Consider the following 24,564-nt stretch of genomic DNA (forward strand, 5'->3'; position numbering starts at 1 on the left):
TAATTTTTTTTTTTACTTTTTTTGTTGACCTTCTGGATCTGTAGATTTGTAGTGTTTATCCAATTTGTTTTTCATTTATTATTTTTTCTAAACACTTTTATGTTCACTGCTCTCTGTTTTCTCTTTCAGGGCCTCCAGTTACATCTTGGCCTCTTGAAGTAGTACCACATCTCATTTATTTGTTTATTAGCTTTCTCTGTGCTTCATTTGTGTAGTTTCTGTGGCTATATCTTTAATTTATTAACCTTTTCTTCTGCAGTTTCTATTCTGCCTTTCATCCCACCCACTGCATTTTTTACCTGGGACATGGTAGTTTCATCTCTAGAAATTTGACTCGGGTCTTCTTTTTTATATCTCCCAAGTCTCCATTCAGTGTTTGAACATGTAGAGTGCTTTTAAAACAACAGTGTTCATTTTCTTGTCTATTAATTCTAGCACCCGTGTCAGTTCTGAGTCAGTTCCTACTGATGGATTTTCTCCTCGTTGTTTTCCTGCTTCTTGGCACGCCGCTAATATTTGATTGGATGGCTGATGTTGTGAGTGCTGAGTATTTTTGTATTCCTGTTCTATTATTGAGCTTTCCATGGGGCAGTTAAGCTACTTCGAACAGTTTGCCCCTTTCTGGTCTTGCATTTAAGATGTTTAGGTGGAACCAGAACTATGGTTTGCCTAGTGCTTTTTATTCTGCACAGCCGAGGTCAGGCCGTTCTGCGTGCATTGCCTAATTAATACATTAGGAGATTTTTTAATCTGGCTGGTGGGAATGTACAGTGTTCATGGCCTTGGGTGAGCTCTGGCTACTGCTCTCTGTAATTCAGGGGTCCCTCAGGGGGCAATTTTGCCCCCAGAGCACAGTTGGCAATGGCTGAAGGTATGTTTTACTGATGTGACTAGGGGTGCTGCTGGAATCTAGTGGGTAGAGGCCAGAACTGCTGCTGAACATCCTATAGTAGGATCCTCCCAACAAAAGGGGATTTTTTTTTTTCATCTAAAATGTCAGTGATGCTGAGGATGGGAAGCTCCATGCTAATTCTTTCCAGTCCTTTTTTGGCCTCTGGTAAGTTCCTCACACACAGGTGCTGGTCAGTGCTGGGCGAATCCCCAAGAAGGATCCTCTGCAGACCCCAGAGTTCCTTCTCCATGTGGCTCCCCTTTTCCAGCACTTTGCCCTGCAGATTCTGATCACCTGGCCTACCAGACTTTCAGCTCTGCCTCTGGCTCAGGGAGTCTGCTGGCTCCCCCTGCCTTTCTCGCCGCTGTGCTGTGGCCTGGAAATTCCCTCAGGGCAGTGAGCACGGCTAACCAAGGGCTCTCTTGTTTGTTTCCCGTTTCTCAAGGTTTGCTGTCCGTCATGACTTCATGGAAATGACTTGAAAACTGTGTTTCATGCATTTTGTTGTGGTTGCTGTTTAGACAGGAGGGTACATCCAGTTTCTGCTACACCATCTTGTCTGGAAGCAGAAGTTGACTTATTTATTATTGCCGTCAAATGATCTCTTTATTTCCTGTCATGTTTAAAGAAAGCAACCAGCCTTGTGTTAACCTTATCAACCACAACTATTTCCCATTTTTATTTTTTATTTTCCTGTATCTTCTCAACAAGCATCACTTTTATTACTCATATTAGACACCCCTTTCCCTATATTTCTTCCCACAGTTTTGTTTGTGTTTTAACTTTGCGCCTCAAACACAATAGCTAAATTCACTTGCATTCTTCTGAAAATGTAAGCTCTAATGTGACTTATGCTTGAGTTTAGCGTTGCAAAAATAAACCACCACAATGTGATTTTATGTTGGAGTTTAATTATTTCAATTCTTTGATCTGTAACTTTGCCTCGGGAACCAAAATTTCCTCTAAAATGAACAATTGTAATTGATTTCCTCTTGTGTTCAATCTCGCTATTTTGAGAAAGGAAGCACTTTGAAATTCTTATGGCGGATAAACATTCTGTATTTACTGTTTGGTTAATGTAATTGGTAATAAGTCATAAAAACCAACTTATTAGGGAAAACTATGGATTGCAAATAACAAAAGGCACATTTTCTCAGGATTGTGTATAAAGAACTTAATTCAGATCTTTAGTCTAAAATATGTTTGGGTGAACTAGTGTTTCTCTGAAGTCTGCTTATTCTTTTGTGAGAGCTTTTCAAACTATTGTAAAGTCAGGAGGACAGTGTATGCAGAAATTATTCCAGGAAACAATCAGAAATGCACAATTCTTACGGAAAATAAATAACAACAGAAGCATTAGTGGCATCAACCAAAAGATTACTTAATCCTTTGGGTTCAGATGTGTGCTTTTATTCCAGGTGCTGGATAGACACATAAGCTCCTGGAATTTTAGAAGAACAGGTGATTTTAGGAATGTTTATTATAGGCCCGATAGATTTTAATCATTGGTATCAAGGGTTTTAAAGACATAGAAAGTCCAATTCAAATCAGATTACTTCCTAAAGTACGATTTAAAAAATGTTCCTTTGGAATTAGGAACATGTTATGAAACAATGTAATAATATTAAATTCTCTAGCCAAGTTTCAAAGCATCCTATATAGTAAAAGCCTAGGTCAGGGGTGGGCAAACTTTTTGACTCGAGGGCCACAATGGGTTCTTAAACTGGACCGGAGGGCCGGAACAAAAGCATGGATGGAGTGTTTGTGTGAACTAATATAAATTCAAAGTAAACATCATTACATAAAAGGGTACGGTCTTTTTTTTTTTTAGTTTTATTCATTTCAAACGGGCCGAATCCGGCCCGTGGGCCGTAGTTTGCCCACGGCTGGCCTAGGTGGTGCAACGCTCTCGCGCGATGCTGCCACAAGATGGCCACAGGGGAGGGCAGTTGGGAGCAACCAGGCCTGCAGGGGAGGGCAGTTGAGGGGGACCAGGCCTACAGGGCAGAGCAGTTGGGGGTGATCGGGCCGCCAGAGGAGGAAAGTTGAGGGCAATCAGGCTGGCAGGGGAGCAGTTAGGCATCAATCAGGCCAGCAGGCAGGTCAGCGGTTAGGAGCCAGCAGTCCCGGATTGTGAGAGGAATGTCTGACTGCCATTTTAGACCCGATCCCGCAGCAGCAGTCGGACATCCCCCTCAGATATCCCCCTCAGTGTCCCCCTCAGACATCCCCTGAGGGTCCCAGATTGGAGAGGGTGCAGGCTGGGCTGAGGGACAACCCCCTGCACGAATTTCGTGCACAGGGCCTCTGGTGTTTTAATAATATCTCTGAAATAGAGGGTATGCTCACCCTAAGTCTAGTGTCCCTAAGTCAGGGACTGCCTGCCCACTCCCTCAGTGGGTCAGATACATTGCAAGAGATTGAGGAAAAGCAAATAACCATATAATGGCAGTTGCTTTAAGACCAGCTGTGTTTTCTAAAGGAGCGTTATGGTTTTTAACTGAGTTGTTTTTCAAGGAACTAATGAAAATGAACCAAATCAGATTGGTATTGTCACATAGTTGTGGCAGCCAATTCAATCAAAAGTGTTTGGTTAACTTTCTCCCTAATGGCTTTCCTTATTTTTCACAAGCCCTGCCCACCGAGGCAGGAAGGTTAAGTGCTTTATGCCAAAAAGTTCACAGTGACCCTCTTTTTGGTGGAGGACCATGCAGTGGCCACCAAAGTGCTCCAACAACTTAGCGCTACATCTTGTAACCTTCTCGTCTCCAGCCTTGAGTGCAGGAGATGGCAGAGGACTGCCTTTGAAGTCACATGGAACTCATTGACTTGCTTCTGAGGGAAAACGGTGGCTGCAAACATTACAGTGCAATTGAACTCCTTGAAGAGTTCGAACGACGTACACAAATGGACAGACGGGTGCAAAGGGCTTTTCAGTTTGAAATCCCTCTGAGATCAAAATGGCTTTGTCTCTGGTGGTGGCTTTGAGTCCTACATCTTGATTTATCATGGCATTGAGGATTGCTTCACAGATAAAGATGACTCAGATGCAGTATTTGGTGCTAGAGATGTTCTGTAAAGCTCAAGAACACCTACAACCATCTTTTCGTCACTCATTTTTAACATGCAATTGGTATAGATTCGTAAACATTCATAACATTACCGCAAGGATGCATCTTCACTAAGTGATGATATATGTTCACATCACTCTGTTAAAGAACTTATTGATTATCTCATTTGCAAGATTGTAAAAACGGTATCGTGGACTATATAGAAAAGAGAATAGTCTTAACATTCATAGATCCAAAGGGACAAATAAAGACAGAATGGAAGTATGCATGGTCTACCTCAGACATTGGCAATTTTTTCTCTAAAGAGCTGGAGGGTAGCCCTAGCCTGTTTGGCTCAGTGGATAAGCATTGGCCTGCGGACCAAAAGGTTCCAGTCAAGGGCACGTACCTTGGTTGTAGGCTCCTCCCCTGCCTGGGCCGTGATTGAGGTACGTGCAGGAGGCAACCAATCAATGTGTTTCTCTCACATTGATGTTTCTCTCTGTCTCTCCCTCTCTCTTCCACTCTCCCTAAAAATCAATGGGAAAATATCCTTGGGTGAGGATCAACAACAACAAAGCCAGAGAGTAAGTAGTTTAGACTTTGCAGGCCATCAGGTCTCTGCCTTAGCTTCCCTGGCTGCAGTAACAAATTACCACAAACTTGGGGGCTTAGAGCAGTGGTCGGCAAACTGCAGCTCGTGAGCCACATGCAGCTCTTTGGCCCCTTGAGTGTGGCTCTTCCACAAAATACCACGTGCGGGCGCGCACTTACAGTGCGATTGAAACTTCGTGGCCCATGCACAGAAGTCGGTATTTTGTGGAAGAGCCACACTCAAGGGGCCAAAGAGTCGCATGTGGCTCGTGAGCTGCAGTTTGCCGACCACTGGCTTAGGAGTACCCTAATGAAGTTAATAACAATGTCCCTACCTATATAGTTTAAGTTTTAAAAATTTGGCTCTCAAAAGAAATTTCAATCGTTGTACTGTTGATATTTGGCTCTGTTGACTAATGAGTTTGCCCACCACTGGCTTAGAGCAACGGAAGTGTATTCTCTCAGCTCTGAAGGCAGAAGCATGAAATCCAGATGGTGGCAGGGCCGTGCTCTCTCTGGAGTTCTCGGGAAGCATCTATTGCAGCCTCTCTCCCAGCTTCTGACGGTGCCGGCAGCCCTTGCATTTCTTGGCTTGTAGCTGCATCGCTCCAATCTCCGCCTTGGTCCTCACGTGGCCTGTTTTCCTGTTTGCGTGTATGTCCCTGTATCCATACCTCCCTCTTCTGTCTCTCATAGTGATGCCAGTCACTGGGTTCAGGACCCACCCTAATCCAGTATGACCTCAGCTTAACTTGATTATAACTTCCAAGACCATATTTCCAGAGAAAGTCACAGGCACAGGTACTAGGGATTAAGACACCCACATGGTCTTTTTGGGAGACAGGATTCAATTTCCTACAGTCTCTGTTACAACCACTCAATTCTGTGGCACGGGCACAGCCAAGGACAATCCATAAAGAAACACACATGCTGTGTTCCAGTAAAATTTATTTACGGAAACAGCTGATTGGATGGCTTTGGCTGGCAGACTAGAATTTACCAGTCAGTGCCTGGTGATCTAACTAACTGAAGCAAAACTGCAGTAAAAAAACATACACACAGACACCATAAAACACTTTTCCCTTGCTTCAATCAGTCCATTTTAAAGTATAACAATGCATACATCAGTATAGAAACACTTATTTTAAAATAGATGGCAACTTGGGGCAAAAAAAAAATAGAACTTTTATAATGATCTCAAATCCCAAAGCTCTGTTCCTAAAAATGCTTGAATTAGCTTTTTTTTTTTTCTGGTCAATTAAGAGCTTTTTGATGATCATTTAGTTTTGAGGGTCTACGTGGACTTTCAGCCAATGAGATACAGACTACTTTGGAGACAAGATTTGGGTTGAACTCAGACATATTTGCTCACTCTATTAGAAAGAAGGTGCCTAGGAACCCCACTGAACGTTCACTCCACGAGGGCAGGCACACTGTTTCAGCAATGGTGGGTCCTCAGGGCATAGAAGAGACTGTAATAGTCACTCGATAAATACTTGTCTAAAGTAACTTGTTCGCTAGCATAAGAAGAGTGAATCCGTGTATTGTTGTCTTAATCCTAATGTATAAAAATAGTCTCCGTCACCATACCTTAAAATTATTGATAGTCTTAAACTGAAAGGAAAGCTAGACTAAGAGAAATCCAATTTCGATTAAGAGCGATGAGGAGAATTTGTAAAGAGACTAATGGGGGTCATAAATCAGAAGGAGTCCGTGGATAATACTAGTTTTTGAAGATCAGATTTATGCAATCGAAGGAAAAGGTGGGAAGTCAAGATCCATTTCAACAACCGAGCTAAGAGGTTAGCAGCTACTCCCTCTGGCCCAGCTCACGCAACAGCAGAACAGCGAGGACCCCTGAGAGGCAACCCAGCCCTGGTGGCTCGGGGAGGAAAGGGTGTTGTTGGGTTGAAGAGGGCGCAGGAGGAGCAACGCTCTGGGAGGCTGTGAAGGTTCCAGCTCAGAGTCTGGCCATCCTTACTGCTGGATGGAAGGCAGAGATTTGCATGTGAAAGGTGTAGGAGGTAACGTTGCTCAGAAAGAATTAAGGCGCATGACAGCGGAGACATAAGCTGAGACCAGAGGGAGAAGTGGCTGTAGGATTCCACGCTGGAAGCACATTAAAGAACCCTGTGAGCCCGGCCGGTGTGGGTCAGTGATTGAGCTTTGACCTAGGAACCAGGAGGTCATGGTTCGATTTCCCGTCAGGGCATATGTCCGGATTGTGGGCTCGATGCCCAGTGTGGGGCGTGCAGGAGGCAGCCGATCAATGATTCTCTTTCATTATTGATGTTTCTATCTCTCTCTCCCTCTCCCTTCCTCTCTGAAATCAATACAAATATTTTTTTATCAAGAAAAAGGAAGGGAAAGTACTTACAAATGGAGAAAATGCTACAAGAGAAAATGTTTCCATTGTGGAAAATGTAACAAGCATGCTGAGGCCAGGTGTAAGCTGCATTAGTGCTGCATTCAGCTTGTTTTTTGTATCAATGTGGAAATTCAGATATGGTAGCTTAAACAAGCACCCATAACTCACTAACAGAAAACATGCCTCAACTCCTAATAATCAGGATAATTTACACTGATCCCACCAATGTTCACTTCTTGTTGAAAGCGAATTTTTTAAATATATTTCTAATTGATTTGAGAGAGGGAGAGGGGGAGGGAACTAGAGAAACATCCAGGCGAGAGAACCGCTCCTAGGCTGCTCCTGCACGCCCCCTACTGGGCATCCATTCTGCAACAGGCACCTGCCCTGAGCTGAATGGAACCTGCGGCCTGGAGGTGCAGGGGAGGATGCTCAACCCACTGAGCTCAGAGCCCCGGCGAGCCTGTGTCCTGATGAAGGGGACACTGACCGCCTGCCCCCCTTTTCTCCTTCCAGAGAGCCGATGAGAGCCACCCCCTGAGCCGCGCCCGCCGCCCCCAGGACCCATGTGCGCCCGGAAGGAATGAAGCATGGATGTGAAGGAGCGGAGGCCCTACTGCTCCCTGACCAAGGGCAGGCGCGAGAAGGAGCGGCGGCACACCAACTCCTCGGCCGACAACGAGGAGTGTAGGGTGCCCACGCAGAAGTCCTACAGCTCCAGCGAGACGCTCAAGGCCTTCGACCACGACTCCTCCCGGCTGCTCTACGGGAACAGAGTGAAGGACCTGGTTCACCGGGAAGCGGATGAGTACAGCAGACAAGGTAGGTGCCTGCCAGCCAGCAAGGCCTGGGGGGGGGGGGCGGGGGGGCAGGAGGGAGGCTACTGGGCGCTCACCTGTCCCCGCTCACCGTGACATGGTTGTATTCTGAGGTCGCAGTCCTATCCTCTGACTCAGATTTTGAAACAATTTTTTTTAGATGGTCACATACTATTCCATATTATTGGTAGAAAACCACCTGCATGCATAGGGACCCCAGCTACAGGTAGCCACTCCGCATTTTTAAAAATATATATTTTTTATTGATGTCAGAGAGAAAGGGAGAGGGAGAGAGAGATAGAAACACCAATGATGGGAGAGAATCATTGATCGGCTGCCTCCTGCACGCCCCCTACTGGGGATCAAGCCTGCAACCCAGGCCTGTGCCCTGATGGGAATCTAACCGTGACCACCTGGTTCATAGGTCAATGCTCAGCTTCTGAGCCATGTGTGTGCGAGGTCTGGGACTCCGGATTGGCCAGGTGTTTGCGCATGAACTTGAAGCCAGGTCTCCAGGGCTGTCTCGCAGCCTCGTGAGGGTGCTCACAGACACGGCTTATGCAGTTAGCACTGGGGCAGGGGAGCAGGAGCTGCTGGGGAGGAAGCTGGCCTTTCCCTCATGAGAGAGGAGGAAGTCTCCTTCCGGTCATCTCCTGGCCCATCCCGCTCCCCTGGTGGGTCTGCCTTTGCACAAGGGCTCCACCGTCTCTCGCAGGCAACCTGGGACGCTGAGGTTGTACTTTAACATCCTCGTTTCCCACAGCACAACCCACCACGGTCTGTTCAGTCGCACATGCTTGTTGAACGTTTTTACGCTCTGTCCTCTGCCGGCATGTTCCGCCAGTGACTTCTGTGACTTTACTTCACAATCCGGAACCTACCGATGAATACGCTTTGAGACAGTAGCTCATTTTAAATTAGGCACACGGGGTTATATTTTGTTTCTTCTAACACAGTCGTGAGTTGCGGGCAAGATTACTGCTAATAAAAATAAAATCCTCTTATACTGGTATTGCACAGTCAATTTACATAGAGCTTGGCATCCCTTCGCCAATTTAATCAGGAAATGAAGAAACATAAACTTCAAAGACAAAGGATATTTTCATCCTTTTCCAATCACCTTACAGACACTGTGACTAACAGTTTGATATTGGGCAGGAACAAATGTAAGAAAAAGTAATAATGCAATAAATCATTCAAAAGTTTGAAAATTTCCCATGCATTATGGGAAGAGCCATCCTAACTAGACTGAAATGCCGTTCGCTCGCTCAAACCCGTTTACATCAAAGCAGACTCATTTGATTTGCTAAAGAGTGGATTTTTTTTTCTCCCCAAAAGCATGCCTTCATTACAGGTGTTAATTTCAGGGAAGGGGGCAAAACAGCTTAAGCTTTTTCATCCAGTTTTTAGGGGAAGATATAGAACATGTATTAGAGATACGTGATCTTGTTAAGTGGGGTTTCATGCATTGTATACTGCATTATAATTCTAAACCCAACTTTCTTTTCTTCCGTATTATCTACACAGCCAATATAGACCATCCGGGTACATTTTTCACCGATTTAAAAAATAGCCGGCAGTTGTAGAAATGCGTGCAATCGGAACCAGTGTAAATTCCTGCTTTTTGTAACAAAAACAGCTGTTCAGTGCCCTCCTGGGAAACACCACACTGTGGGAGGCGATTAGAAGGGAAAAGGCCCAAGAGGCGGGCTGCGCTGGGAGGCGCGTCTCCACCCCACGCGAGCAGGCCCCGTGGCAGAGCGGGGATGCTGGGGGGTGAGAAACAGCGAGCTGACCTGTTCACTTCCCGGGCAGCGCCAATCCCGCGCAGAGCCCGTTGTGGATAGCATGGCGATGCCGCCTGTGGAAACCCTGGAACTTAGTTCTTAGGGACCCGATAGCACCATCGCTCAGCTCCTCCCAAGCCATGGACGGGAGAATGAAAAGGGACAGGAGAGACAGCGAGCCAGACTCCTGTGGCGGTGGAGGCCGCTGGCAGGAGCAGTGAGTGGAGTCATGATTAGAGGTTTCAGAGCAGAGGTCAAAGGCGAAGGCACAGGTCCCCTAAACGTACGTGTTCATAAATCAGAGAGTATCAAACATACACAGGGCCCGGCCTGCGTGGCTCAGTGGTTGAGCATCGACCTGGGAACCAGGAGATCACGGTTCAATTCCCGGTCAAGGGCACATGCCCGGGTTGTGGGCTCCATTCCCAGTGTGGGGCGTGCAGGAGGCAGCTGATCCGTGATTCTCTCTCATCACTGATGTTTCTCTCTCTCTCTCCCTCTCCCTTCCTCCTGAAATCAATAAACATATATTTTATTTAAAAAAGGAAAAGAAAACATTAAACACACACACACACACACACACACACACACACACAGGGACTGTGCTGCTATGTGGAGCTCCCGTGCCCTGACCCCTCAGTGGGCAGACACACAGGCATGGGCACTGCCATTCCCCCTCGGGCCACCTCTGAGGAAGGCCGTGGTGGGCTGTGTCCTCCTGTCACAGAGTGAGATGTTGGGGCGTGGGAAGGCCCATGGTGGTGCCGTGGCCGATCCGGGACTGGAACCCAGGCCCTCTGTCCCTAGCGCACAGGCTTCTAACTTCGGTGCACTTGCCAAGACCGGAAACAGGCCGTTTTGTATCCTAAGCGCCCGTTGGTTTGTCAGTGTCAGTCCATTTTGGGTTTTTTTTAGTTTTTAAATCTTTATTGTTGAAACTATTGTATATGTCCCCTTTCTCCCCCCACTGACCCCTTCTGGCCTGCCCCTGCCCCCCCACCCGTGCCCTTGGCCTTCACCACCCTATTGTCTGTGCCCATGTGCATACCTGCATACAAGTTCTTTGGGTGATCTCTTCCCACCTACCCGCCTTCCCCCGCCTTCCCTCTGAGGTTCAGCAGTCTGCTCCATGCTTCCATGTTCTGACGGTGGGCTGGAGGGGGTGAGAGCACTGAGGCATATTTAGGAAATAGAGCTGATATGGGTCCCTGAGGCTGAGGCAGGAGGAGGGTGGCCATACCTTTTCTTACTGGGCTTTGCTCCGGGGCAGGTTTGTGGCAGGAACAGTGGAAGGAAAGTCGGCTCTCGGGGTCTGTTTTTCTCGCGCCAGCATCACGGCAAATCCTCCTAGACTCTCATTTTCTTTGAACCTGACAAATGTCAGTGTTTCCTCCCTGACAGGGATGCTGTGGGATTAATTATTTAATTGACGAAATGGGCTTCCTGCGCGTGAGGCTGACATCAGATACATAATAAAAATGAAAGATTAAAAATGTTAATAGTAGCCAAGGACCGTTGAAACAGTTCCAAAGAGTCTTGCTGATTGAGCCTGTCCACGGAGTGTCAGTCCAGAACCCACGTGTCCCGTGCCTGACGCGGGGAGAGGCAGCGTCGGCCGTGGGAGGGCGCAGTGGGGACCCCGTTAATGCGCGTACGAGGATTCCAATCCAGAAATGCGATGCTTTATATGTTTATTCAACAATTTTATGCTCTATTATCAAATTTGATTTTAATCATTTTTTATGGCTTTCCTCACTGGCGTGGGTTTTACATTTAAGTCCAGGTTATCCTCTTTTTTTAAAAAATATTTTTTAAAAATATTTTTTATTGATTTCAGAGATGAAGTGAGAGGGAGAGAGAGATAGGAACATCAATGACGAGAGAATCATTGATGGGCTGCCTCCTGCACGCCCCCTACTGGGGATGGAGCCTGCTACCCGGGCATGTCTCTTTGATCGGAATCGAATAGGAATCGAACCCAGGACCCTTCAGTCCACAGGCCGACGCTCTATCCACTGAGCCAAACTGGCTGGGGCCCAGGTTATCTTTAGATCCTGGGAAGCCGGGATGATTTCATTTGCACAGTAATGTGTGATTTGACTGGGTCTCACAGATCTTTCTCTTTAAATGTCCTCATGTGGTTTATTGGGCGATGGAAACAGTTCTCTTTAGCAGCTGGGGAGCTCTCTGTAGGTGTGACGGGGTGAGGGCGACAATGGCTTGTTTTGCATTCTTGGATGCTATTTTCTTTGATTCCCCCTTGAAGAGAATTTATCCTGTCAGGCCTGAGACACATTTCTTCGGAAACAGCTGCATGAGATCGGCCCACACTTTTAGAGCAATGATCAAATAAAAGACCTTTCTCTCTCTCTCTCTCTCTCTCTCTCTCTCTCTCTCTCTCTCCCTCTCTCTCTCTCTCTCTCTCTCTCTCTCTCTCCACGATTACCCTGACTGTAGTGTTTTTGACCAAACGCGAATATTTATCCACTCCAATCAGAATGTTGGCCATGAGGGTGACTCTTGAAGAGGGGTGTCTGCAATAAGGACACGTGATCCATAGAACCATAAGCCCGCGTAGAATACCTCTGAGCCGTCTTAACCCAACATGTTCACCAGTTAGAATTTGGTGTTGGGGTTATGAATTCCAGAATTTCAAACTGAAAAGTTCAGCATTTATTCTTACATCTATAGAATGGCCATGGGGGGGAGGGTTACATTTAAAACACAAGTAGCATTACGTCTCCATTTATACACACCTGAGAGCAAAATAGAAAATAAATTAGCAAGGTCGGAAGGGCAAGGGGAAGGCAGATGGGCAAGGGCAGGCGCTCACTGATGTTGGAGGGGGCTCACCCCAGGCTTCTCTCCTCCTTCCTCCTGTTGCCTGGGGATTTGTCTGTCTCCTGCTGCTCACCCTTGGCCCTTCCGGCTGCCCCAGCTCTTACAAACCTGCCTCTGCTTCTCAGCTCATGACGTGGCTGGTCCAAGGCCAGTTCAAGTGTAGACCCCACCCTGATTTCTTAATGTGGCGCCTCCCCGGTGGGCTGCATCCTGGCTCTGTCTCTCCTGTAAGTGGTTCAGGTGCTAGACCTTCCCCTGGCCAGGGACAGCCCTCTCCCGCGAATGAAAAGGGCATTAGAGGAGCAGGCTGCCTTTGCCTGCAAATATCCAGGACCCCGGCATGATGGTGGCTGTAATGACGCCTCACCCACCATCCCCCAGCCAGCGCCTCCCTCCTGTGAGCTGAGCCCTGATCAGGGGCGTGAGGAGACCTAGCACTCACTAGGGGCCTGAAGGACAAAGCCGATGCAGGTGCTTTTCCCCAGATGAGAGCCAGGATGGAGAGGAGACCTAGGGTGGGGATCAGAAAGGACGCCATGGCTTTGTGGGCCTGAGAGGGGCTTCCTGCCTCCCCGTGGGCCTGAGGAGCTGGTTTCCTCATTCCCTCAGGAGCTGGGGGAACCTAAGCAGACGCAGTTTCTCCACCCAGATCTGTGGCAGTCCAACAAGGGAACTGGGGAGTGGAAAGGTGTCCCTAGAGTCTCACGGGACTTCCTCCGGTGTCATAGGCACCCAGGAGAGCCAGGCCTGCTTCATGGCACCCCGCACACAGGAGGGGTGGGGTGGGGGGGAAAGGAGCGATGGAGATGGGAGAGGAAATGAGAACCAAAATTAAAATTATGTAAGAGAATGGAAACACAAAGGAACAACAAAAACAACAATAACAGCTAAATGCTAGGGAGAAAGCTGCAATTTACAAACCAAAAAGATATAATAGATTCATTGAATTAGTTGAAGGTGAGAGGGTGGTCAATAGTTTGAAATTTGAAATTCAAATCAATAGTTTGGAAGATGAAGGAGAAGAAATAACTCAAAAGGGAAAAATACATTTCCAGGTAAAATTAAGAAGGAAACACACACACACACACACACACACACACACACCCCTGCGCACATCCTAGAAAAATTATTTAACTTCATGGATAAAGTTATTTTACAAAATCCAGAGAGAAAAGAAAATGTTGCTTTTCTTGTTAGTTAAAGAAGAAACACAAATAAGATGGGTGAGTTTCTCTTCTGCAACAGTGGAAGCTGGAAGACAATGGGCTAACATCCACCACTCAGGGATCTTACAGACAGAGAAGGTACCATCCGTCTCCCAGAGGAAGTGCAGGGTATTTCAGAGCAAAGATTCAGAGACTGTATCACCAATGGATACCATCTGAGGAAGCACTGAAGAAGTGATCCCACCGGAATCAGATACTCTGCTATGAAAAGGAGGGGAAACAGTGATTTACAAACTAAAATTTTATAGGGGAGTGGGGCAGACGTAGGCTTCCGGTTCGTATGGAAAATAATGCAATAATTAATCATTAATACAAGAATAACCTGTTTCGCGTGTTCACCACGGTAAGCCTGCCTTTGCCCCACCCTACCTGCCTTGGAATCCCAATGATGACGGAGCAACTAAAAATGTGTAAGAAGCACCAGGAGGGGAACACAAAAGCAGGCGACAACTAAGACTACTGCCCCATCTCAGCACCATCCGGCAGGTGGAGGAAAGTGGGAGGGAAGGTGTTCCCAAGTCAGAGCTGAAAAGGGGGGGGGGGGGGTATGGAATGGAGCCCAAGTGCAGGGAAATAATTGCTACCTTGCACTCGTGTAATAATGAAAAACATGTATTTGAATATGAATGTCAGGAAAAGGCAGGTAATCATTACTAGAATTTTTTTAAAAAGAAAAAAAAAGCACAATAGACCTAGCTAATTAGCAGGGGGAAGGGGAGTGAATAGCAATCCGATCAATTTAGCAACAACAGCTCCAAGGAAAGAAAGGAAAGCTGTAGGATCATGAATCACCATGAAATGAGACAGAAGGAGTCAAATGTAGATGAAGGTGAAATGAAAATGTGCTGGATTTTTTTACCAAAACTATTCAGTCTGTTTATAAAAGCTATTGGTATTCGCAAGAAACAGACATAATGATAAGAACTAGTGGAGAATAATGAGCTGGTTTCCGGTGCACAATCCTGTAACACATCCCCTGTACAGTGTATTGTGTGCCCATCATCCAACGTCAGTCTTCTTCCGTCTCCATTCAGCCCCCCTTTACCTCTTCTCCCTGCTCCCACCCTTCCCCTCTGCTAACCACCATGCTCTTGTCTGTGTCTATGAGGATTGCGGGTTTTTGTTTGTTTTTTTGCTTAACCTCTTCACCTTTTTTTACCCAGCCCCCAACCACCCTCCCCTCCGACAGCTGTCAGTCTGTTCTCTGCCTCTATGAGTCTGTTTCTGTTTTGTTTGTTAGTTTATTTTGTTCAGGAGATTCCACATATAAGTGAAATCATACGGTATATATCTTCTCTGATTGGCTTATTTCAGCTAGCATAATGTTCTCCAGGACCATCCATGCTGTCACAAAATCTTATTAACCAATGTCACACCCAATAAATTCAATTTTTAAAAGTTTAATAAAAAACAAATGAAAAAAGAAAAAATTAAAAGAATAATGAGATGGATATAAAGATATATTAAGTAAATACAAACAAAAAGAAAGCAGGAAAAGCAATTTTAATATGAGGAAAAGTAGAATTTATAAATAAAAACACAAAACAGGATAAAGAGGAACAGTGAGGAAGTGATGAAAGACAGAAGGATGAACAGTCTTAAATTGCAAACATTAAACAATATAGCTAACTGAATACAGTAAAAGCTATTTTTTTTAAATGGTGTTAAAATACATTTGTTGTGGGATACTTTGGTCTACTTCTTTCAAAATCAGATAAATCTCAGAAACAAAAATAAGAGCAACTATACACTATTAATAAAAATTCAGCAAAGATATAAATTCAGAAATTGATAACAGTCAGATAGAAGTGACACTATTTCTCATATATCTATGGAATATCTATAGAAACCAATGTGCATTTAACCACAAAAAGAAACATTAAAATATCAGAAAAAATAGACACTTCATAAATCAAAATATTTGTTCATATTAATTTAGTAGAGTTAGAAATAGATGACAAAAAAATAAACAAAGCCCCTCCCCCTGGATTATGACACTCTTAGACCCTGCTAAGGAACGGTAGAAAGCAATGAAATAAAAACCCTTATTCCAAAATGTATAAGGAGTCAGTGAAAGCCGTAATCAGAGGGAAAATATCTTGTTAAATAACATATTTAAAGACTGAAGACCAACAAACAGAATTTACCATACATCTTAAGACATGAGTAAAATATCAGAAAAATAAACCAAAGGAAATGGAAAGAGGTAGATATTCAAGATAAAACTAAAATTAAAAGCAAACATAAAAGCTGATTCTTTCAAAAGACTAAGGAAACAGAAAGCCCCTCATGATTCCTATGAAAGAATAAGGAGAAAGTAAGGCGAGACGCTCGAGACACTGTAACAACGACAAGGGCCTATTCTTACAACACATTTTAAAGCTCTAGAGGAATTTATCTTTTTTCTTAGCAAAATGTAATTAACCCAAAATTATTTCAAAACATGGAGACATCTTGCCAAAATCACTTACCTCAGAAGAGATTAAAAAGGCCATTAAAAGGGGGCACGGTTGAAAAGGAAAAACTAGATTCCTGGGTCCCTAGGAGAATTTTACTTAACCTTCAAAGCACAACTAAGTGCAATGTCCAAAAAGCAATTCAACACAACACACATCCAGAAAAACGGAAAGCACTCAAGTGCACATGATGAAGTTGACATGCCCTTCCTTGTAAAACTTGATTAAAATAGTACATAAAAGAAGCTACCTAGACCAAATTATCTTCTCCATAGATGTGTAAAATCCTAAATAAATATCTATAATAATAAAAGTGTAATATGCTAATTAGAATGGATGACCTTCTGGACGAAGGCGGGACTGCGAGAGCCTAGGCAAGCCGCTGCAGCTGCATAGGGCCTCTAGTTTGCATATAAGAATCTAGCAAGGTGTAAAAGGAGCAATAGGCTAGACCAAATTAATAACCAAGTTGTAGGCTAGACCAAATTAATAACCAAGTTGTCACTAACCCTTGATGATAAAGCAAGTTTTTTTTTCCAATGTTAGGAAATCTATGTCCTTCTGGATGACCTTCCAGACAAACACGGGCTGCTAGGGAAGCCTGGGTCCCAGGTGCCTGCCGGCAGCCCAAGGAAGGCCTACTCTTGCACAAATTTTGTGCACCGGGCCTCTAGTTAGATTAATAAATCAAAGTAGAAAAATGTGATCTTATCAATAGATGATGAAAAGGTATGGGATAAAACTTAGAGACCATAAAACTTATTAAAATGAAACTCAGGAAGTAACATGAGACGAAAAAACAAATCCATTAGTCATATGTAAGGTGGCCAATTGAAAACATTAAACAGCTTTGTCAATTGTGAGACACTAGGAGCATTCAGTTATAACTGGGATCTTAAGAAAGGCTCATCTCCTCTCGCAATTAATATTCAAAATTGTTTTAGACATTTTAGCAATTTTAGTAAGAGAAGATAATGAAATAATATATATTATTTGGGAAAAGTTAATTTGGTGCTTTTGTTAAGTATGAGTCACTGTATACATACAAAAACCATGTGTCTCTAGCAATAAAAGTTGAAGCAAATTGTTACTTGAATGAATATATGATAAGTATATGGACATCACGGGTACTGTGGCATAGCAGTTAAGAAATGATCTGTGTTTGAGTCCTAGATCTGCCACTCATTAGCTGAGTGGCAAGTGACATATTCTTGGCCAAGTAACATGCTCGGACAAATTAGTTCATTTCTCTGGGCTTCAGTTTTCTTCTCTGTGGATTGTGCTTTAGTTTTCAATCTGCAGTTTGTTGATAATAAAAATGAGTTATTATAGGTCAGCTACTGAGAATAATATCTGATGCATGTCCTATACTATTTTTAAATAATTATTAAGCACTAATTGGCTAACTTGTAAGTCAACACATTATCTACAGAATGGTAACAAACACTATAAAATTCTTTGGAACAAATTTTATAAGAGTGGTGTGGGATCTAACATGAAGGGAGCTATAAAATATTACTGAAAGATGTAAAAATAAAAGATCTGAATAAATATAAAGATAGTGTTTTTAGATAGAAAGGATGATATAAGAATATCAATTCGTGAAAAATAAGTGCATAGAAGTCAGGCTAATTTTTAATTGAAGAACGTGATCTTAAAATTCATGTGGAGGGATAAATGTCTGAAAATAGCCAAAAATATATTTAAAAGATAAATAGTGAAGATCAAATGGCATATATGTGTGTGTGTGTGTGTATGTGTGTGTATATATGTGTGTGTGTGTGTATATATGTGTGTGTGTATATATGTGTGTGTGTATATATATGTGTGTGTGTGTATATATATGTGTGTGTGTGTGTATATGTAAGGGTGTGTGTATATATATATGTGTGTGTGTGTATGCTATGACCTCAGTGTAATCACATCTATATGATATTGGCATAAACAACGACAAATTGATCAATGGGATAAACTAAAATTTCAGAAATGGATCCCATTATATAGGGAAATTTGGTATAAAACAAAAAAAATGTTTTTTCTATTCAGTAGGATTTGATAAATGGTGCTGGCACAACTGGCCATCCATCTGGAAGAATATAAAGTTGGACCCATATATCTCAGCATATTCAAAAATAAATTAAGATGGATTAAAGTCAAACGTTAAAACTAAAGCAGTACGAATTCTAGAAGTTGGTTTGAGAGGCTGAATAACATAGCAAGGAATCGACCCCGGAGCCGCAGAAAGCCCCAGAAACAATGGCTTCAACACCTAACAGAATTACTTTCTCATCAAACGGAAGCCCAGAGGCAGCTGCTGTCAAGGACCCAGGTTCCTCCTGGGGGTGTTTGCTCTGCCATCCTTAGCCTGCGGGCTTGTCCTGGGGAGGCGCAGGTGTTAGCTGAGGTTCTGTATTCCTGGGTGAGATGGAGACCAGCGAAGGTGAGAAGGCGTCCGGCAGCAAGCTGTGTCTTCTTGCTCCCCTGCGCCTTCCTCCGACATCTCTTTTTTCAGAGCCGTTCCACTTGGCTACGCTGAGCTGCAGGAGAGGGAGCATTTACTATATTTACTTTCCAGCTTTTATAAGAGGCAGGCCGGGGAGTGGCGGTGAGTCTGCGCAGCCTGCCCTGGGGACTGTATGCAGGCCGGAGAATGGAGGAAGCCATTCCAATAGAAGCAGGCAATCCGGAGGAAAAGGCCTCCAAGGCTTTTGTAATTTAAAATATTTTATATGTACATGGAAATGCCATAAGCAAAATTAGTATATGTATTGGGAATGTGTTTACAGTCCATAAATCATATATATATATATATATATATATATATATATATATATATATATCCTATATAATAAAAGGCTAATATGCAAATTGTCCCCTATACCTGGAGGTCCACCGGGAGTTTGACCAGGGGACAGGGCCAGCCAGTCAACTTCCCACCTTGGGAAGCAGGAAACTAATGGAAGAGGCTACTGTGGTGAGAGGTTTTCCTGGCTGGGACAAAGCATTTCTCAGCGACGCCTCATAGGGTGGAGTCCTGCCCTAGTGCTGTCAGTCGGGTCCTCGGAGACAGGTCACTGCACAGATGTGCCTGCTCCATCCTGGCTTCCTCCATGTCATTTTCATGGGAAAATGTCTACTCCTCCGTGTCAACAGCTAACAGGATGCATTCCTAAAGCAAGGACTTGCTGTACAGCTGTGAAGTTTGGGCTTAGTAAGACTCTTAAAAAAAACCACTTATTTATCAACTGCTTTCCTCAACACTTGACTCAAAATGGCTTTAAAAGTATGTGGAATAAACACAATAAAATCTATTTAGAGAAATATAGGAAGAAAAAAAGGAAGGGAGGGAGGAAGGAAGGAAAGAAGAGAGGGAAGGAGGGAGGGAGGGAGGGAGGGAAGGCAGGCAAAATCTTGACAGGTTGTCTTTGGAGAGCGGGGCTATGAGGGAAAACCTGGGGATTTTAAATCGCCAAAGGTCAAAGGCCAACAACCATTCCCGCGGAGCCGCGCAGGCTGGGTCTGCACGCGGTGAGTGGGAGGAAGCCCTCCCAGGCAGGCAGATGCAGGGGTTCATGTCCTGCTGTCTTGCACGTGGTTTTCAACTCGGGGGTGAACTCCATTGTGGGAGTGAAGGCAGGAGATGGCAAAGGCTCTGAGTTAGTTCAGGGATGAAATATAAACCAAGGGTTCCGGGCACTAAAGAGAAGTTTACTCCACTTCCACCCGCGGCTTATTCCCCGCTTCCTCCTCCCTGGACTGCGGGTGCTGGTCTGATGTCCTCAGCTGTGCTGTGTTCCAGTGGCTGCCCTCCTCTGCCTCTGTCTGCACAGACGTATCTGATGGAAGGTCTTTGAGGTCCTCTAAGTCCACATTGTAGATGACTACAACTGAGACCAAAATTCACTTCACACATTCCTCAGCCCAGAGCAGGTGAGTCCAGAGCCAGACATACCCAGGGTCAAACCCCATCATTTCTGGTTATTTCACCTCATTTCTACAAAGCTTTTTGAAAACCACAGCAAACAAGTAAATGTGTTCTGGAGTGTGTTTGCAACCATGGAGTAAGCATGGGTGGTTGAAGCGGTCATAAAAAGGACTAGAGGTAAGAGGAAAAAAATGATAAGTCGGACTTCATCAAAATTAAAACTTCTACTCATCAGAAGTTGTAATACTCTTTGTAATACTAGTTTAAGCAATAAAACAAAATTTAAAAAAATACAATTACCAAGAAAAAAAAGAAAATAAAAAGGCAAGACGCAGTCTGAAAGTTGTACATGCACATACATGTGTTACAAAGGACTTGTATCCAGAATATATAAAGAGCTCCCATAAATCAATGACCAAAAGTGCAGTTTCCAAGTGGGCAAAAATCTTATGACAGAAACTACACAGAAAAGACAACAGTGTTTAATTAGCACATGAAAAAAATGCTCAACAGTATTAGCCATCAGGGAACTGAAAATTAAAACCACAATAAGACACTACCACTCACCCATGAGAATGACTAAAATTACAAAGATCCAAAGCACCAAATATCGGTGAGGATGTGGAATAACTGAACTCTCATGTATATTGCTGATGGGAGTGTAAAATTTAAAAAAAGGCACAATTTCCTTAGAAACTGGCAATTTCTTATATAAAGTCAAAAATAACATCTCCCCCAAGCCCTTGACCCAGCAATTTGTGTCCCAAGCATTTACCCCTAACAAATGAAAGCGTATCTTCATAACCGGCCCAAACTGGAGTCACCAAGTGAATGGATGTGAAAGATTGTAGCATATTCACGTGGTAGACTACAACTTGGCCGCACAAAAGAACAGCCCATTGATTGATACCCCCCCCCGCCCAGCCGGGGAGAAGCTCAGCAACCTTCCAATAAGCAAAAGGATCCAGAGTTCATACTGTCTGATTCCGTTTATACAAAGTTCAAGGACAGAAAAAAAAATGAATCTGTCGTCCAAGAAGTCAAGGCCCCCGTTGCCTGTGGGGCTGGGGGTTGACTGCGGGGGATGGGAGAATTTTGGGGAGGGGTGATAGATGTACCCCATTTTGTTTGGGCTCCTGGTGGATGCATTTGTATAAATGCACTGAAGTGCAACTTTAAACTTCTGCGCTTCAGATTTGTGGATTTCACTGCAGAGAAAATTTACCTAAGCAGCTAACCCCCCAAGGACAAAAGCTAATGAGCATGGGAAACGGGTGTGGTTGCTCATGGACTGTTTGGGGTTTGTGCTCTCCCTGTCCTCCAGCTTCACGAGTGGGGAGGTTTCACTTGGTGCCGGGGCAGCCGCACACTGCCCTGCTGAGCCTCGGTCCTCCGACTGGTAAAAGCGGTCGCTGCTGCCATTGAGTGTAAAGTTTTGCTGGATAAAGACATTTTGCCCATGAAGGCAGTAGCATCCACAGCCCACTCAGGATTGTGCTGAGGGAGGATGCGGGGTTGGTGGCGTACACGTGGGACTGTGCCTTTCAGATATTTCCATCAATTTCTAAACAGAAAAAAAGCACCCATTTTTAGCTCTTAGATATATTTTCTTTGACAGCTTTATTGCTAGAATATCACTAAAATGCTAAATAACTTTAAAATCTTTCTGCATGCTCTATGTTCCAGAGAGGTCAGCAGAATTAAATTCCTATTTGTTAAATGTGAACCATGAAAGGAGTATGTATCGTTTTAGAATGCCACCAGGAGCCTTGGAGAGATGCAAAAATAATACGAATAAAGGCTTTAAAGATACTAATTCTGTGCTTTTCAGGACCATTTTATTCCGCTTTGGAAGTGGGATGAAAAGACATTATTTTCTCTTCCTCTTCTTGTTTCTGTTATTTATTTGCGTTTTTTTGCATTATGAAAATAGATGACACATTCGGGCATGTTGGAAATCGGCAAAGAGGAAGATTTGAGAGCCAAGAGCAAAATGCTTTTAATTTTAAAGACTGCGATTTAGTTTAGTCTTGGATGCCATTATGGTGAATAATGGGAACGGATCCTAGACTTCAAAAGAAATATGACCATATGGTCTTACCATTCAGCTCCTAATGCTGCTATGAATTTCCAGTTCTGCCCCGAACGCTTCATTTCCCCGGCGTTCCTCCTCACCTCTGTCATCACACAAACACGAGAGGAATCTACATCCTTTCCCGTGTTTTCTGAAACCGTCCTTACTGGCGCTGAGCAGACTCTTTCTTTGTGAAAACAGGGTGGTAAAAAGAAAGACCCAAACCTGCGGCATTAATGAGATCCACCGGGCTAATTACTGCGACTCTGAAGTTTATGACTTTTAAATATTAACTCCTTAAAATGATTCATGTGGAGATCGCAATGATTAATCCGCCTGAGTCACAATAGATGTCAGCGGCAGGATTAAGGGGTTTAGAGGGTCATGTTTGCCCAACCTTAAACTTCTGCGCTTAAAGACACAAGTTAAATGGCCCCAGTTTATCATTGTTTCCAGTTAATGTTTCCCTCCTTCGCTCCCTCCCCAGCTCCCCCGCCCCACTGATGGTTAACTAACTTGGGCTATTAGCTGGGCAAGGGCTTCTTTGCGGCTTGGCGGCCAACTGGTCTTGTAGATTACCTGCCAGAAGGTGTGAGCAGATAGAGATGGCTTAGAGCCCTCCTCCTGGCACAGTGCGGGTAATCCTTTCCCCTGCCTGGGCCTTGATTGGTCTGCTGTCTTGAGCCCCTACTCACTGCTAAACGTGTACCTGGTTCCTGGCCACGCGGCCAGTTCCGGATCTACGTTGTGAATCACTGCACAACTTCCTTCACGATTTTTTTTCAGAGAGAGGGAAAGGGAGGGGCAGAGGCAGAGAGAAACATGGATGTGAGAGAGACACATCCACCGGTTGCCTCCCACATGCACCCCGACCAGGGCCGGGAATTGAGCCTACACCCGAGGTACACGCCCTTGACCATAATTGAACCCGGGACACTCTGTCCACTGAGCCAAACCGGCCAGGGCTGCCTTCACCATTCTTGCAGAGCTGCTGCTTCCTGCCAAAGCCACGCATATTTATACCAGTTCCTCCTGCAGCGTCGCTGGCAGACAGACGGCAGCGGGTCTGTTGCAGGCATGTTATCATCCCCGCGTCTTGGATTCTTCCACAGCAGTAATTACTAAGTAAAGTAAGAAGCAAGTTCATTTCCAGAATGCATTTGATCAAGACCAGCTCGAGAGCCGTGTGTCTAATGCGGAGGGGTTGCCAGGATCAGAACCGCGTGCTCTGTGGCTGGGAATGGAAACCCTCGCGGTGGGCGCTTACGAAGATGCTCTCCTTCCCAGTTCGCAGACTCGGCACCTGCCTGCTCCCTTCGGAGCCATCAGACCTGCTGTGCACGCGTCTGCCCTCCCTGGGCTTCCCAGGTCTCATCCTGGAGGGAAGGCCTCTGCTGGGGGCTTTCCTCCCAACCCGGCTCCTCTCCTCGCAAACATACTCGGGTTTCCTTCTTGCGCTTCTCATCAAGTTAATTTTATTTCATTTTTTAAATTTAAATCATTTTTTTTCAATGACACTTGACACACACTATTATATTAGTTTCGGGTGTGTATGCCCGGGATTGGACATTACCTAACTGAGTAAGTGATCAGCCCAATAATTCATACCCATCTGACGCCCTACATAGCTATGAGACTGTCACTGACTATATCCCCTATCCAGTGGTCAGCAAACTGCGGCTGGCAAACCACATATGGCTCTTTGGCCCCTTGAGTGTGGCTCTTCCACAAAATACCGACTTCTGCGCATGGGCCACGAAGTTCAATCACACTGTACATGCGCGCCCGCACGTGGTATTTTGTGGAAGAGCCATACTCAAGGGGCCAAAGAGCCGCATTTGGCTCTCGAGCCGCAGTTTGCCGACCACTGCCTGATGCTGAGCTGCCCCTCCCCACAACTGTTCTGTAACCACCAATTTGTACTGCTCAGCCCCTTCACCTTGTCACCCATCCCCCACTTGTCCTCCCATCTGGCAACCATCAAAATGTTCTCAGTATCTATGAGGCTGTTTCTGTTCTGCTTGTTCATTTATTATTATTTTTTTTTAGGTTCAGTTGTTGATAGATATGTATTTATTGCCATTTTATTGTTCTTTTTTTTTCCCCTCCTTCTTCTTAAAGAAGATCCTTCAATGTTTCGTGTAATACAGGTTTGGTGATGAAGAACTCCTTTAGCTCTTTCTTGTCTGGGAAGCTCTCTATATGTCCTTCGATTCTAAATGATAGCTTTGCTGGGTAGAGTCATTTTTTAAATGTAGTTTTGTGTAGGGACTTACAAGTAAAGATTTATGCCCTCATTGAAATTTCTATCGCATGTTCAAAGATGGGTATTCTGTTCAAACAGTTGACAAATTTAACTTAAGAAGGTTAAAGCGTTTGGAGTGTCCCATAAAATATGCATTAGGACTTGAAGGGGAAAAGTTACATACATTCCTATTACTGTGTGATCTCCTTATCATTTTGCAAACACAGCAGGAAAGGGAGCTCCAGATAAGGTGGTGGTGACACTAATTCTACAAATATCAAGTAAGGG

General features: G+C 44.5%; 1 protein-coding gene across 1 annotated transcript in view; it reads left to right on the forward strand.

Moving 5' to 3' along the window:
- The first annotated feature begins 7,453 nt into the window (after positions 1-7,453).
- The window catches only part of TENM3 (teneurin transmembrane protein 3), a 420,114-nt gene continuing 403,003 nt past the window's right edge, over positions 7,454-24,564 (forward strand). The window contains exon 1 of the mRNA XM_023759395.1: positions 7,454-7,726. Coding sequence (XP_023615163.1) covers positions 7,495-7,726 — 232 coding nt within the window. The 5' untranslated portion in view covers positions 7,454-7,494. The remainder of the gene's footprint in view (positions 7,727-24,564) is intronic.

Source organism: Myotis lucifugus, unplaced genomic scaffold (assembly GCF_000147115.1).
Source record: "Myotis lucifugus unplaced genomic scaffold, Myoluc2.0 scaffold_154, whole genome shotgun sequence".
In the NCBI taxonomy this organism is placed as follows: domain Eukaryota; kingdom Metazoa; phylum Chordata; class Mammalia; order Chiroptera; family Vespertilionidae; genus Myotis; species Myotis lucifugus.